Below are 17,024 nucleotides of genomic sequence, written 5' to 3' on the forward strand. Positions count from 1 at the left end.
AGGGAATTGTCCCAGTTAGGTAAATCGGTTGAGAACTGGCAAAAACATTTAGTGTTAGTAAATGTAAGGTAATGTATACAGGACTGGACTATAACCTGAATGAGGCCAGCAGAACTGTGGGATCACCCCCACCAAAATATATCAAATGCTTTCCCCATAAAGGGGCAATACTATTCAAATTTTATGAAGTGGTGGTCCACCCAACTTAATTATAAACAAAATAAACTAACAGAATGGAACAAAATTAAATCAAAATCACGGACCTGGGAATTCCAAACAAAAATGTCAAACAATGACCATTTGTTACGGAAGAAACACATTGAAACACTGCCTGCTGGTGTTGAAGGGTTCACTGGATAGTCATTATGGCCTTGAACATATGCAAGTTGTTGGAGGAATCATAGATCTGTGGATGGCAGACTTGACCAAACCCAATAGCAGGCCTAACAGTTAGTTCCCTATAGACTTGCCCTGTGCATCAGGTGACCAAAAATAAAAGGGATGGAGACAAAACCAAATAAAATTAAAACAGCTTCCTTAAATAATGGAGGCGCAATACAACCTCTGGCATTGTAAATTAAGATTGAACATGGAATAATGTGAAATGGCACACATTGAAATGGATGGAAAAGGAAAGGGATTTGGTATGGGATCATATCCAAAAATTATCTAGCAGATGTGAAGTAGTTGGCAATTAAGCACATTGGGTAGTTGATTACATCTCGGTGGTTTTGGATTGCAAATTAGAGCATTTATAATGGCTTTGCATAGGTCATAGTGCAGCCAAATCTGAAGTATGCTGTGTAGCTTTGATCACCCTGAAAACGCTATGGGTAGACTGGAAAAGTCTCAGAGTAGAACAAGAAGCATAATTGCTGGTTTTAGAGGGCTACATTACGGAGAAAGACCAGGCAATTGATTTTATTTTCACTGAGAACAAACTAAGAGACATAATATGAGTCTTCAGAATAACGAAATCTAGAGAGATAAGGTGGAAGGAAGCAGAGTATTTTTCTTTGACAGTGAGCAGAGAACTTGAAAGTACATTTAAAAAAATGAACAAAACCTCAAGCACAATTAGAAATTAGGAATCTTTTTCCACAGGATAATGACTATGTATTACAGACTACCATGGTTAATTGTTACCTTCAAAAATAAATTAGATTACCACCTACTGAGAAAAGGGATTGTGAGTTATATAGATATGTAGATCTATATAGATAGAACAGTAGATCTGTTCGAGCCATTTGAGCAATAAAAAGAGAGTATCAAGATCTTGTGTGGGGCAGGGGGAAATTCATGATTGATGTAGTCATGCACTGGCTGTGGAATAGTCTGCTTATTCCAAGCTTTCTCTTGTCCTTCATTTCTCAATATGTGTGAGTATCTGTTGGGCATTCCCAATGTTTTCTGTTCCTACTTTCCCATCTCTTGCTTTTATCTTTTTCTATTTCCTCATGTCTTTCTTGTTGAATCTAATTGTCTTTTCATTCTTGTTTTATTCCTTTCAAATTTTTTGTGATGACAAAATAGTTAAAAGACTTATCCAATGAAACTCCCTTGAAAAGAATAGTGGCAAGAGCTTGGTTATTTGATGAATGTGTAATTCCTTGTAGCGGGAGTAATTGTCTTTCCCTATTTCAGGTATCCTATGTAAAAGCTATTGACATCTGGATGGCTGTCTGCTTACTCTTTGTCTTCTCTGCACTATTGGAATATGCAGCTGTTAACTTTGTATCTCGTCAACATAAAGAACTGCTGAGGTTCCGCCGGCGAAGGCGCCTGCACAAGGTAGGGGCTAGAGAGATAAGGACATGAGATCCTTTCCACTATATACACAGTCAGAGTATAACTAGAGAGACAGTGACAGAGGATACCTTCTCATTTATATACACAAACAATATGAACCCTAGATCAGGGACAAATAAATTGTTTCTGGGAGATGTGTCAACTATAACAATTTGCATTTTGCATTTATAGAGCACCTTTAACAGAGCAAAGTGTCCCAACACACTTCGCAGAAGACTCATCAGTCTAAAGTTGATGCTGAGACAAGGAGGATATATTAGGAGTGGTGAATAAAAGCTTGGTCAAAGAGGCGGGGTTTAGGGAGGGTCTTGACAGAAGATAGAGAGATGGAGAGATTTCGAAGAGGGAATTTTAGAGCAAAGAGCCTTGACAGCTGAAGGCGCAGCCACTAATGGTGGGATTAAGGGTGTGGGGTATGCACAAGAAACCCGAATCAATTCTTGGATTGTTGTAGGGCTGGAAAAGGTTACAGATAGGGAAGGATGAGATCTTGAGGATGAGAATTTGATAAGTGTCCCTTACTTAAGGATGCTTATTACTAGAAAATCAATATTTCCTATGAGGCACCATTCTTTCCTTGAGGGTAGATGACTATTTGCACATGGGGGAAAGCATCTCTAACTTTATAATTCATCAGGAGAAATTATTACTGACAGTGGACTTCTGTTTAAATGACTTGAGCCTAAACTTGCATGGAAAATAAAATACGTAACTCATGGTTTTGGGGCTGCTTTATTACTCATCTACACAGAGTGCTAACCACTATGAGTTCATATCACGTTCTCTTCTTTCTGTTTTGCGGCAGATGAGAGTAAGTATGGAAGATAGAAGTGTATCTTAATCTTACGGTTAATTTCTGTGCTCATCAAGGTGAAGGTTTCAGTGTTAGGCAACTGAATTCCTCCACATTTATATCCAGTGCCAGCATCAAACTTCCCCAGGCCATAGTCAGATGCAGAATAAAGCTCACTTCATTTCAACTCTTAAACCCAATCTCAGAATAGCATCTTTATCCCACACTACTTTCCTTTTCCTATCTCGTCATTCTTGTGGATTCTCTAATAAAAATACTTGCACCTTATCACAACGCAATATCCCAAAATGCTTTACACAATGAATTAATTTTTGAAATCCAGAGATTTATTAAGTCTGCAAATACATTAGCCATTCTGTACTAACAGCAATGAGATTAATGATCACTTGTATTGGCTGACTAAGATTTCTAACTTAGTACTAGTAATACTGAATAATGTGCAATTTTGTGCTACAAAAACTGGATTGAGACTCTCCAATGCCACTTTGCATAAGGCCTTTGCAGTTGGTAAAGAGAATGCATTGCCATCCCATCAGTCTGGCAAGATTTGAATCCATGTTGCAGAGATGCATATGAACTAGATCAAGATCATCCAGTCCCCCTGAGAATTCAATTATAATATAGGAGTTGTTATATAAGGGACCACAGTGATCATCAAGGCAGCATTTGACTGAGTGTGGCATCAAGGAGCCCTAGCAAAATTGAGGTCAATAGGAATCAAGGGGAAAACTCTCCACCAACTGGAGTCATACCTAGTACAAAAAAATATGGTTGTGGTTGTTGGAGGCCAATTATCTCAGCCCAAGAATATTGCTGCAGGAGTTCCTCAGGGTGGTGTACTAGGCCCAAATCATCTTCAGCTGCTTCATCAGTGACCTTCCATGCCTGCATGCAACAAGACCTGGATAGCATTCAGGCTTGGGCTGATAAATGGCAAGTAACGTTCGTGCCATACCAGTGCCAGGCAATGACCATTTCCCCTTGACATTCAATGGGCATAGCTGAATCCCCCACCATCAACATAATTTGGGGGAGGGTAGGGTTACCATTGACGAGAAACTTAACTGAATCAGCCATATAAATACTGTGGATAAAAGAGCAGGTCAGAGGCTGGGAATTCTGCAGTGAGTAACTCACCTCCTGACTCCCCAAAGCCTGTCTTCTATCTAAAAGGCACACAAGTCAGGAATGTAATGGGATACTCTCCACTTGCCTGGATGAGTGCAGCTCCAACAACACCCAAGAAGCTTGACACCATCCAAGACAAAGCAGCCCACTTGATCAGCACCTTAAAACCTTAAATGTTTATTCCCTCCTTCACCGGCATCCAGTGGCAGCAGTGTGTGCCATCTACAAGATGCATTGCAGCAACTCACCAAGGCTCCTTCGAGAGCACCTTCCAAACCTGCAACCTCTGCCACCTAGAGGAACAAGGGCAGCAGATGCATAGGAACACCACTCTCTATAAGTTCCCCTCCAAGTCACATATCATCCTGACTTGGAACTATACAGCAGTTCCTGCACTGTCACTGGGTCAAAATCTTGGAACTCCCTCCCAAACAGCACTGTGGGTGTACCACCACCACATGGACTGTAGCAGTTCAAGAAGGTGGCTCACTACCACCTTCTCAAGGGCAATTAGGGATGGGCAATAATTGCTGGCCTAGCCAGCGATGCCCATATCCCTTGAAAGAATGACAAATTCCATTGGAACACCAATGCAGTGCATCATGTAGTCATAAGCAGGTTTCTATTAGAAGCCGTCCACACATTGAGTTCCCAATCTGTGCCTCAGAAAGCAGTTACCGAGCAGAAACTAGGTATAGAAATGCCTCTGGTCACTGTGTGGTGAGCATAAATGCATTTCTGAAGATCTCTTCTGTTAATATTTCTAGCTAAATCATAAACAAAAAGACTGCATAGATTTTCTAGTTGATCTGTGGATCTGATGGGAACTTGGTTGTGACGGGTTTCACAGGCATCGGATCAAATAGATGTTGACCCTGCAGGAGCTTAATATTCTCCTTGTCCTGACACCAGTAACATCTTCTAATAGCAGTCTGTTGCTTGTGCTTCAGACCTGTTACAGTTCCTTAAAGGGAAGGTTGTTTTGTGGGAACATACAAACAGGACACATAAGTAACATAATTCAAGCAGTGTTGAAAGGCGTCTCTTGGAGCCAGCAATGTAAAGTTTGTTACTTTTCTATAGTTATAGGCCTGAATATGTCAACGCACCCAAACAACAACTATCAACAGCTTAGATCGCTTTTACCAACATTTGCAAACACCAGCACAACGTTACATGATCAGAAGATTCAGTTAGTAAACTTGAGAAGGTAACACCAAAAAGGCACAGACCATGTCTAATGCAGAGCAACTGCTAGTGAAAGACAAAGAGGAGGAACATTGTGCAAACTATCCTTGTACATCAGGAAATTCAGAATTGCAGTGACATTAGAAAGCCTTAGGCAATGGCACAGGAAAGGAAATAGCTGGCTTTGCTGGCTGAAGCATTAGTCACTTCATTCATAGATCTGTGGCCAACACATTGGCAGATAGTGCAGAGGATCCCTCTGTCATCATTGTATGTGTGGGCTTGAGTATTAGAGACTATATGGGGGTTGTTGTAAGGTCAAATAGGCATATGCTGCAGCAGTGAACAGAAGTCTTTATTAAAGCTTGTTAAATCGTTGTTAAAATTACATCTGTGACTTCAAGTGTGATTCTTCAACCTGAGATGTGACATTGGCAATGAGGGTATAAAGACACACAATACAGAGGTAAATTCAGAGATATTTAGGATTATATCATGGCATTTGCTGGAGCTGATATGTCTGTGATTTGGGGAATTGAGCCGTTTGATCTGACGGGTGATGCCAGTACCATCAGTTTGAAATGGAAAGCGTGACTGGAGGAGTTTGAAGCGTATGCTGACCGCTGCGGTTTGTTTTTGGATGGGGCGACGGATGTGCAGAAAGTTCAGTGACGGGTGTCTGAAATTCACTGCCTGGAACGGTGGTGGAGGTAGAAACCCTCAATTCTTTTAAAAGGCACCTGGACATGCACCTGAAGTGCTGTAACCTGCAAGGCTATGGACCAGGTGCTGGAAGCTGGGATTAGATTGGGTGGCTAGTTTTCTTTTCAGCAGGTGCAGACACGATGGGCTGAATGGCCTCCTTCTGCACTGTAACTTTTCTATGGTTCTATGAGCCTTATTGCTGTTCAATGTGGGTGCGTCAGTGAGGGAGACTTTCAAGATGGTGCCTGACCTGGGAGAAAAGGCGGATTATGAACGTGCAGTGAAAGCTTTGAAGGACCATTATGTGGTGACGCCAAATGCCCCATTCCAAAGACATGTTTTCCGTCAAATGAGACAAAGAGAGGGAAACCCAATTTATGCCTTGTTTGAGGCAGGCGTCGGATGGATCACAAGCCATTGCAGATGATCTATTTTCCCAGATCCAAACCATATGCCAGAATCGAAAGATGGGTTTTGAGACTCCAGCAATACAAGTACAAGGTGGTTCACATTGCTGGAAAGATGAACAATACTGACTCGCTGTCACAACTACTCTGGGAGGATCAAACACAGATCTTCACTAGAGAAGGAGGCTGAATCAATGGTGCGGTTTGTGGCAGTTCATGCTACAATGAGAGCAATGACAACGAGAGAGGTTGAAAGAGAGTCAGACAAAGATCCAGAATTGAATGACATCAGACAGAGAATCCAAGCTGGAAATTGGGAAAATTACCCAATCAGAGAATACATCATTATACGAGATAAGCTCTGCACAATTGGGAAAGGTGTTCTCAGAGGTAACAGACTTGTAGTGCCATAAAAGCTTAGACCTAGACTGGTGATGTTAGCTAATGAGGGTCACTTGGGAGTGGTTGGTACTAAGCAATACTTACAAGCCAAAGTATGGTGGCTGAGGATGGAGAAAGATGTGGAGCAGTTTGTCAAAACATATCATGGATGTCAACTTGCCAGTAGACTCAATCCACCAGAACCAGTACGCAGTACGTTGTTACTGGCTGGACCATGGGAAGATGTAGCAGTTGACTTCTTAGGTCCATTTACATCAGGAGAGTCCTTACTAGTGGTGATTAACTATTACAGCCATTATGAGTATGTAGTAATGAAGTCTACAATGGCAGAGAAAACAGTGTTTGGATTGCCTGAAATATTTGCAAGGCATGGTCTACCAGTCAGTGTATTCAGACAATGGTCCACAATTCAATTCACAGACCTTTGCAGATTACATGCAAGTCACAGGTATTCACCATCATAGAGTAACACCTAAATGGCCACAGGCAAATGGGGAAGTGGAAAGACAAAACCAAATCTTAGAGAAACAGATGAGGATTTCTCAGGCTGAGGGTAAAGACTGGAAGGAAGAGGTGCCATATGTGGCCATGTATAGAGAAACTACACACATTATTGATGGGAAAGGTCCCAACTGAGTTGTTTGGACACAAAATTTGTACCAAGATACCAGAGCAGAGGGACATTAGATTTGCTCTGGCGATTCGAGATCGTGATGCTGAGAAAAAGGGTGCTGCAAGGTTTTGTGCAGACCACAGAAGGAGAGCTAGACAGTCCGATGTGATGCCACGTGATGAAGTATTGCTGAGACAGAAGAGTCTGAGTAAGATGGATAGACCATATTATGCCAAGCCATGCACTATTATTGCCAAGAAGGGAAACAGTGTGACTGCAGTCACCAGGAGGAGTACGGCATGACATAAATACTTCATTTTTCAAAAAGCATCATGGTGATTACAACATAGCAGATGACCCAGATGTAGGAGCTGAGGTGAAACTGACATCCAGCAATCCAGATGTCCAAGCCAGTGATGCTGTTGGCAGGCAGACAGCTTGCTATCCAGCAGGAGAAACATCAGTTCCAGAAGGACTGACAATATTTCCTAATCCCGAAGTGGTGATCAGAGTGCCTGAGACAACAGAAAGACCATGGCATGAGAGGAGGCCACCAAAACGATATGAAGATTTTGTGTTGTGATTGTGTTCAAAACAAAAGGGTGTATGGCAAACGCTGCCCTTGAAAGCAAATGTAATTGAAATGAATTTACTCAGTGAGTTAGGAAAATGATTTAAGTTTGGTTCCAAAATTTAATACATTATGTTTGGTAAGAGCTACATACGCTAAGCAGGAAAATCATGAACACATTTTAGTCTGATAAGGGAGGAATGTCGTGCGTGTGTGCATGCCTGTGCACTTGAGTATTTGGTACTTCGAATTGAAACCGAAAGTAACTCCGTGTTTTGGGGAAAACACCTGACCTGAGGGTTGTTGTAAAGCCAAATAAGCATACGCTGCAGCAGTGAACAGAAGTCTTTATTAAAGCTTGTTAAATCTTTGTTTAAAGTTAAATCTGTGACTTCAAGTGTGATTCAAGTGGAGTCCACAAAATTGAATGTACAGGTAATCTTGTCTGCCACTAATGATTCAAGCTGACTGCAGGTGCCCTTGCAACAGATGGAATTGACCTGTAACTCAACCTGCAGCCAACAGGAATTAGTGCTCCATGGTCACTGCCAGGTACATACGATGGGGCCAGCAGATATAGCTGCTGGCATAATGGCAGGTTCTGCTAGTCTGGCTGTGATGCCTGCTAATCCTCTTGGCATGTTTTATTTCAAACAGTACACTTAAAAAATGAAATATTATATTTAAGCTGCTTTCCAAAAAAATAATTCTAGCATTAAGTTAGTACAGACTTGCCAAAGAGTGCTGCTGTTGATGTAGCTTCCAGTTAGATGCAGTAGTTCACTGTGAGGTAGTGAGAATGTTGGTATCCAGGGGAGAAGGTGGCTGATCTCTCATTCTTTAAGGATGTTCCTCTTCAGAACTTTTGGAAATTGTTTCTTTATGATTCTGCAAACATTCAGTTCATGGCCTAATCTGGATTGGGGTGGGGGGAAAATCAAACAAAGTCAGTGCTGGCTGACTTGGCCTTGGATTTGCCTGAGTGGGTGGATAGTTGCAGAAACATCTGCAGTCAGTCAATGTCTCCTTATTGAATCTCTTTGTCTTGGACATTGAGCTGGAGTGTGAGTTGGAGACAATCTGACACATTCGGGAGAGGGAGAAGTATCTGGACAGTTGGCTCCAGACTTGGGTAACACCTCAGAGGTGCAGGTTCAGAATGGGGTTGGTGGGACAAATAATGTGTAGAGTAAGGGGAGCCTAGGTGAGATAGAGAACAAGTATCCACAGAAACTGATCCTATCCACCATGTACAAAGTACTTGCTACAGGTGAGGAAAAGGATAAAGACTGTCAGACAGATAGCCAAAATGCAGACCATGGCACCTTGGAGCTGGAGGCTTTCCAAAATGGAGGAGGAGAAGGAGAAGTGTAATGTAGAGGATTCAATAATTAGGGGGACAGTTAGCATAGCACCTTTTGTAAGCAGTTTCAAGAGTCCCATATGGTATGTTGCCTACCTGGTGCCAGAGTAAGGAACCTGCAGCCATATCTTGAAAGGATATTGTAGAGGGTGGGGAAAGATCCAATCATAGAAACATAGAAAAATTCTTCAACTATACAAAGCCCTGGTTAGACTGCACCTGGAGTATTGTGAGCAGTTCTGGGCACTACACCTTAGGAAGGATATACTGGCTCTTAAGGGAGTATAGCATAGGTTTACCAGAATAATACCTGGACTCCAAGGGATAAATTACAAGAAGAGATTACACAAACTAGGGTTGAAGTCCATGGAATTTAGAAGGTTAAAGGGTGATTTATCAAAGATTTTCAAGATATTAAGGGGAACAGATAGGGTAAATACAGAGAAACTATTTCCATTGGTTGGGAAGTCTAGAACTGGGGACCATAGCCCTAAATGTTAGAGCCAGACCTTTCAGGAGTGTAATTTGGAAAAACCTCTGCTCACACAGAGTGGTAGAAATTTGGAACTGATACCATGGAGATCATCACCCAAGGTCCAAGGTCCACTGAACTCCTTTTCATCGTGTCGACTCTTCCTTGTCCGCATTTTCCAGCATCGCTCTGAAGAAATTCCTCCTCATCTCCTTAATTGGTAGACCCCTTAATTTGAAACTGTGCCTCCAAGTTCTGGATTCAGCCATAAGGGGAAATGTCCTCTCAGCAGCTATCCTCAGAATTTTATACGTTTCAGCATAATCACCTCTCAATGTTCGAAACTCCAATGAAATATAGGCCCAATCTGCCCAACCTTTCCTCATAAGACAAACCCTTTCATCCCAGGAATCAGCCTATTGAACCTTCTCTGAACTGCTTCCAGTGCAAGTATATCCCTCCTTTTAAATAAGGTGACCAAAGCTGTGCACAGTACTCTAGGTGCAGTTTCGCCAATGCCCTGTACAGCTGTAGAAAGACTTCCCTACTTATATACTCCATTCCCCCTTTGCACTAAAGGCCAACATTCTATTTGCCTTCCTAAGTACCTGCATGCTGACTTTGTGATCGTTGTATAAGGACACCCAGATCCCTCTGTACCACAGCATTCTGCAGTCTCTCTCCATTTAAATAATATTGTGCTTTTCTATTCTTCCTGCCAAAGTGGACAACCTCATATTTTCCCACATTATACTCCATCTGAAAAATCTTTGCCCACTCACTCAACCTATCTAAATCCCTTTGCAAACTTTTTGTATCCTCCTCACAACTTGTTTTCCTATCTATCTTCATATCGTCAGCAAATTTGTCTACAATACAGTCAGTCCCTTCATCCAGGTCATTAATATAGATTGTAAATAGCTGAGGCCTCAACACCGATCCCTGTGGCACTCCACTAGTTACAGTTTGCCATCCTGAAAATGACCCATTTATCCTGACTGTTTCCTTTTAATTAGCCAGTCCTCTATCCATACTAAGATATCACTCCTAACACCATGAGCTCTTATCTTGTGTAGTAAGCTTTTATGTGGCACCTTATCAAATGCCTTTTGGAAATCCAAATACATCTACTGGTTCCCCTTTATCCACCCTGCTTGTTACATCCTCAAAGAACTCTAATAAATTTGTCAAACAGGATTTCCCTTTCACAAAGCTATATTGATTTTGCTTGATTGTATCGTTTTTTTTAATATTCATTCATGGGATGTGGGCGTCACTGGCTATGTCAGCATTTATTGCCCATCCCTAATTGCCCTTGAGAAGGTGATGGTGAGCTGCCTTCTTGAACCGCTGCAGTCCATTTGGGGTAGGTAGACCCAGAGTGCTGTTAGGAAGTGAGTTCCAGGATTTTGACCCAGTGACAGTGAAGGAGCGGCGATATAGTTCCAAGTTAGGATGGTGTGTGACTTGGAGGGGAACTTGCAGGTGGTGGTGTTCCCATGTATTTGCTGCCCTTGTCCTAGTTGGTAGAGGTTGCGGGTTTGGAAGGTGCTGTCTAAGGACCCTTGGTGCATTGCTGCAGTGCATCTTGTAGATGGTACACACTGCTGCTACTGTGCGCCGGTGGTGGAGGGAGTGAATGTTGTAGATGATGTGCCAATCAAGCGGGCTGCTTTGTCCTGGATGGTGTCGAGCTTCTTGAGTGTTGTTGGAGCTGCACCCATCCAGGCAAGTGGAGAGTATTCCATCACACTCCTGACTTGTGCCTTGTAGATGGTGGACAGACTTTGGGGAGTCAGGAGGTGAGTAACTCGCCTTAGGATTCCTAGCCTCTGACCTGCTCTTGTAGCCACGGTATTTATATGGCTACTCCAGTTCAGTTCAGTTTCGTGATTTTCTAGATGTCCTGCTACTACTTCTTTAATAATGTATTCTAGCATTTTCCCAACAGCAGACGTTAGGCTAACTGGCCTATAATTTCCTGCTTTCGGTCTTCTTCCTTTCTTGAACAGAGGTGTTGCATTTGTAGTTTTCCAATCTGCTAGGACCTTTGCAGAATCTAGAATTTTGGAAAATTACAACCTATGTGTCCACTGTCTGTGCAGCCACTGCCTTTGAGACCCTCAGATGCAGGCCATCAGGTCCAGGGGACTTGGCAGCCTTTAGTCCCTGTGGGATTCCCATTACGTTTTCTCTAGTGATAGTGATTGTTTTAAGTTCCTCCCTCCCATTTGCCTCCTGATTTTCTTTTACTATTCTTGGGATGCTTTTTGTGTCTTCTACTGTGAAGACGGATACAAAATACTTGTTCAAAGTCTGTGCCATTTCCTTGTTTCCCATTATTAATTCCCCAGTCTTACACTCTAAGGGACCAATGCTCACTTTAACTACTCTTTTCCTTTTTGTATATTTGTAGAAGCTTTTACTGTCTGTTTTTATATTTCTTGCTAGTTTTCTCTCATACTCCAATTTCTCCCTCTGTTACTTTTTAAGTCATCCACTGCTGGTTTCTAAAATTTTCCCAATCTTCTGACCTACCACTCATCTTTGCAGCATTGCATGTCTTTTCTTTCAATTTGATACCATCCTTAACTTCCTTAGTTAACCAAGGATAGTGCATCCTTTTGGTAGAGTATTTCTTCCTCAATGGAATATATCTTTGTTGAGAGTTATGAAATCTTTAAATCTTTAAATGTCTGCCACTGCTTCTCTACCATCTTACCTTTTAACTTATTTTCCCAGTTCACTTTAGCCAACTCAGTCTTCATACCCTTGTAATTGCCTTTATTTAAGTTTAAGACACTAATTATGGACCCACATTTCTCACCCTCCAACTGAATGTGAAATTCATCATGTTATGATCACTCCTTCTGGGAGGATCCTTTACTGAGGTCTTTAATTAATCCTGTCTCATTGCACATTACCAGGTTCAAAATAGCCTGGTACCTGGTAGGTTCTAGAATATATTGTTGTAAGAAACTGTCCCGAATACACTATGAACTCATCTCCCAGGCTACCTTTGTCAATTTGATTTGTTCAATTGACAATTGATTTTAACCTTCACAATTATTGACATACTTTTGTTTTGCAATGGTAGGGAACTTGAAGATTCTGTAAAGGTTATGAAGTGGGGCATAGGCCATCTCTTGTTCAAGATGATCATTGCCTGCCACTTAATGTGACTCAAATGTTACATGCCATTTGTGAGACCAAGCCTGGATGTCCTATTGTAGGCTGCTATGGGCTGCTTCATTATCAGCAAGTTATGAATGGAGCTCAATACTGCAATTATGAGCAAACAGTCCCATTCCTGATCTTACAATGGAGCATAATGAAGCTAATGAAGGGTACAAGGAGATCCTGATAAATCCCTTTCACAGATGAGGCCATATTGTGGATGACGTGAAGAAGTGGCAAAGTAGCTTCTTTGGGTCAGAAGGACAATCCACTTTCAGACAGAGGATCCACCAGGCGCAGGAGGCAATCACCTTGGAGGTAAACAGAATATGCATTCCGTACTGCACTTGGAAGGATGTGCGGATAAAGGAGTCCAATTTGAAGAGAAGTGCCAGGGTAAGCAATGTGGATGAAAGTGAATTATGTCACAGTGATACATATGAATAAGACTACCATTAACCTTGTATTGGTAGAAATAGTTATCTAAGGAGGTTACAGCTGTTGACCCTGGTTGCTTATTTGTTTTACTGAAAGGTATTCTTAGCCCAATCTACCCAATAACATGCTGGAATTGGATGACAAAAGAGATATGAAAATATTTCAGAAGTATTACAATAGGCAGCATAAGGTAGCGATGTTTACTATCAGATAGAACAGAGAAATTAATCATTCAGTCAGGGAAAGATCAGTGTGTGGTGGGGCTGAAATGGATGACATACCAGGAGGTGCAAAGGAAGCAAAGCACAGTTATTTTTAAACGCCTGGCCTCGTTTTAATATTTCACATCTATCTCCAAAACCAATAGGAATATTGTCTAGGCTGGTGGATGGGAGCGGGAAATAGGGCAGGAATTGGACACTGCCAGAGTTCCAATGGAATATTAAAATAAAAGCAAAATACTGCAGATGCTGGAAATCTGAAATAATAGCAGAACGTGCTGGAAATACTCAGCAGGTCAGGCAGCATCTGTGGAGAGAGAAACAGAGTTAACATTTCAAGTTCTGATGAAAGGCTGCCTGATCTGCTGAGTAGTTCCAGCACTTTGTTTTTATTCCAATGGAATATTCCCTGGCATGAAATAAGGGGTGGGCCAAACATATGCCCGAAGGGGAGGGAGAAGGAAGGCAAGGGCAATGGAAGGCCAAGATGAGGAACTCCTCCTGGCCCCCACGGAATCCTCTCAGAGAAAAATGTGAAAATGGCCTTGGTGTCTTCTCAACACTGTGCTGCCTGCTGCTTCTTTTCTCTGGTGGGCTTGTCAGCAAGCGGGACTCCCCATGGGTGCTAGTTAAAATAGTACTGTGGTGACGATGACCTCATCTGGCTGCAACTTTTACAGTTTATAGTAGAATTTAACCCTCTTCTGCCTGTAGTTAGAGCCTTGTCTAATTTGAAAGAGCAGATAGTGCTGGGTGGGAATGGAATGACCTCGGCCCGATTTTATACTTTCTCACTGACTGTTCCCACCCAGTGGGAAAGGGGAGGGAGGGGTTTAAAATCAACCCCAGATTGTTTGCCAACTATCTTAATGCACAGATCAAAGTATCTAAACAAAACTGTTTCTACTTTGCTAACTCCAGCTATCAAGAAATGTCACATCATTTTACGGTACAATATGAATAAAGTGTATTCATCCTGTCCAATCATTAGTTTTTAAAGAAAAGTCTCAAGCCACTAGGAAGAAGTCTGTTCTGCAGACCATCACACCCACCTCAGCAATCTGTGTTCCCCGCCCCCCCGCCCCCCTTACAAATAATTTCAGGCATATGCCAGCCAAGAGAGACATTACCGAAGTTCCAGTAGGTTTGAAGATGGAACATGTGATCAGTCACTGATTACAGGTACAGAATGTGCACAGATTCTGATTGAAGAAGGCACAGTTGTCCCTCAGCAGAGTTGCTTTATGACTCTGACTCTGTAAAAACACCAATGAAATTGAGTGTATTTCATGTGCCTGCAGTGGCAAGCAAGTCATTTGTCTCATTGTATTAGGCAATGGAAGTTGGTCTGGATAGACTTATGGATTCCTGATGCAAGGGTTCGACACTCTGCAGAGAATACCTCAAGCATCCAGAATGTGAGCACAGTTGGAGCATCACTCTAGAACTCTCCCATTGATGACATTGAGATGTTGAAGTGCAAAATCCCAGTGTTATAAAGCCTAGTTGTGAAGGTGTTGGACAACCAAGGGAGGTATTCAGAGACCCTAGAGTATTGCAATGATCAGTGCTCCAAGAAATCAGTGGTTGCAATCAGGAGGTAGGCGCACCTGTTAGGAAAGGAGTTTCAGGATTTTGACCCAGCAACAGTGAAGGAATGGTGATATAGTTCCAAGTCAGGTTGGTGTATGGCTTGGAGGGGAACTTGCAGGTGGTGGTGTTCCCATGTAATGGAATCACAAGCAGCTTCTGAGGCAATCTGTGAGGAAACACCTATACCTATTGTTTTCAATAATGTAGCATTTAGGGGTAGTACTTTAGTAGGAGGAGGATAGACAAGACAAGACCAGGTCAGAGGCTAAGAATCTTGCGGCAAGTAACTCACCTCCTGACTCCCCAAAGCCTGTCCACCATCGACAAGGCACAAGTCAGGAGTGTGATGGAATACTCTCTACTTGCCTGGATGGGTGCAGCTCCAATAACACTCAAGAAGCTCAACACCATCCAGGACAAAGTAGCCAGCTTGATTGGCACCCCAACCACAAACATTCACTCCCTCCACCACCAACGCATAGTGGCAGCAGTGTCTACCATCTACAAGATGCATTGCAGCAACACACCAATGCTCCTTTGACAGTACCTTCCAAACCCGCAACCTCTACCACCTAGAAGGACAAGGGCAGCAGTTACATGGGAACACCACCACCTGCAAGTTCCCCTCCAAGCCACACACCATCCTGACTTGGAACTATATCGCCGCTCCTTCACCGTTGCTGGGTCAAAATCCTGAAACTCCTTTCCTAACAGCACTGTGGGTGCACCTACCCCACATGGACTGCAATAGTTCAAGAAGGCAGTTCACCACCACCTTCTCAAGAGCAATTAGGGATGGGTAATAAATGCTGGCCTAGCCAGCGACGCCCACATCCCACGAACAAATTTTTTTAAAAGTGTACATAGTACAAACGGCCAGGACAACAGCATATCACAAAACCTAATGCACGGAAACACTCTTATATTATTTAAATCACATGATCAGCACTGTAAAGATCAAAAAGGAAACAGTTGGTCTAATGCAAAAATGTAAACCACAAATGATAAAGCAACTTTAGTTAAAATGTATTGATAGAGGTCAGCATTCTGTCTATCTGTGTGCAGGACTTAAGGAAGACATTGATGAAAGCCCAACACACTGTGCTTTTTTGGGAATTGACTGGAGTGTCATCAGGGCTCACATTTCCTTTCATCTTCCTCTTCAAACATTTGAATGTCTCTTTCACAAATACAATATTGTGAAACTTGCAACATTTAGAATTATTCTGCAAATTTACTCCAGGTCAAACTGAAAGGTACCATCAGAGTGGTCCAAACTCTAGAAACATTGTTTTACCAAGCAAACTGTTTATCATATTTCTGCCCCCTGAATGTGTCTCATTGTAGGTCCTTGTGGAAACTGGGGATTTTTTTCTTTATTCGTTCATGAGCATTGCTGGCAAAGCCAGCATGTATTGTCGATCCCTTATTGTCATTGAGCAGGTGGTGGTGAGCTGTCTTCTTGAACCACTGCAGTCCATGTGGGGTAGGGACACCCACAGTGCTGTTAGGAAGGGAGTTCCAGGATTTTGATCGAGCGGCAGTGAAGGAACAGCAATATAGTACCATGTCAGGATGGTGTGTGACTTTGAGGGGAACTTGCAGGTGGTGGTGTTCCCATGCATTTGCTGCCTTTGTCCTTCTAGTTGGTAGAGGTCATGGGTTTGGAAGGTACTGTCTAAGGAGCCTTGGTGAGTTGCTGCAGTGCATCTTGTAGATGGTACACACTGCTGCCACTGTGCAATGGTGGTGAAGGGAGTGAATGTTTGTGGTTGGGGTGCCAATCACGTGGGCTGTTGTGTCCTGCATGGTGTCGAGCTTCTTGAGTGTTGTTGGAGCTGCACTTATCCAGGCAAGTGGAGAGTATTCCATCACACTCCTCACTTGTGCCTTGGAGATGGTGGACAGATGTTGAGGAGTCAAAAGGTGAGTTACTCACTGCAAAATTCCTAGCCTCTGACCTCCTGTTGTAGCCGCAGTATTTATATGGCTAGTTCCATTGAGTTTCTGGTCAACGGTAACCTCTAGGATGTTGATAGTGGGGGAATTCAACAATGGTAATGCCGTTGAACATCAAGGGGAGATGATTAAATTCTCTGTTGTTCGAAATGGTCATTGCCTAG

General features: G+C 42.5%; 1 protein-coding gene across 1 annotated transcript in view; it reads left to right on the plus strand.

Annotated features, from left to right (window-relative positions):
• Positions 1-17,024, plus strand: part of glra1 (glycine receptor, alpha 1) — a 156,549-nt gene that overhangs the window by 88,705 nt on the left and 50,820 nt on the right. Inside the window, exon 8 of the mRNA XM_068043036.1 lies at positions 1,645-1,791. Coding sequence (XP_067899137.1) covers positions 1,645-1,791 — 147 coding nt within the window. The remainder of the gene's footprint in view (positions 1-1,644; positions 1,792-17,024) is intronic.

The sequence above is a fragment of the Heterodontus francisci genome, chromosome 12 (assembly GCF_036365525.1).
Source record: "Heterodontus francisci isolate sHetFra1 chromosome 12, sHetFra1.hap1, whole genome shotgun sequence".
Classification (NCBI taxonomy): Eukaryota; Metazoa; Chordata; class Chondrichthyes; order Heterodontiformes; family Heterodontidae; genus Heterodontus; species Heterodontus francisci.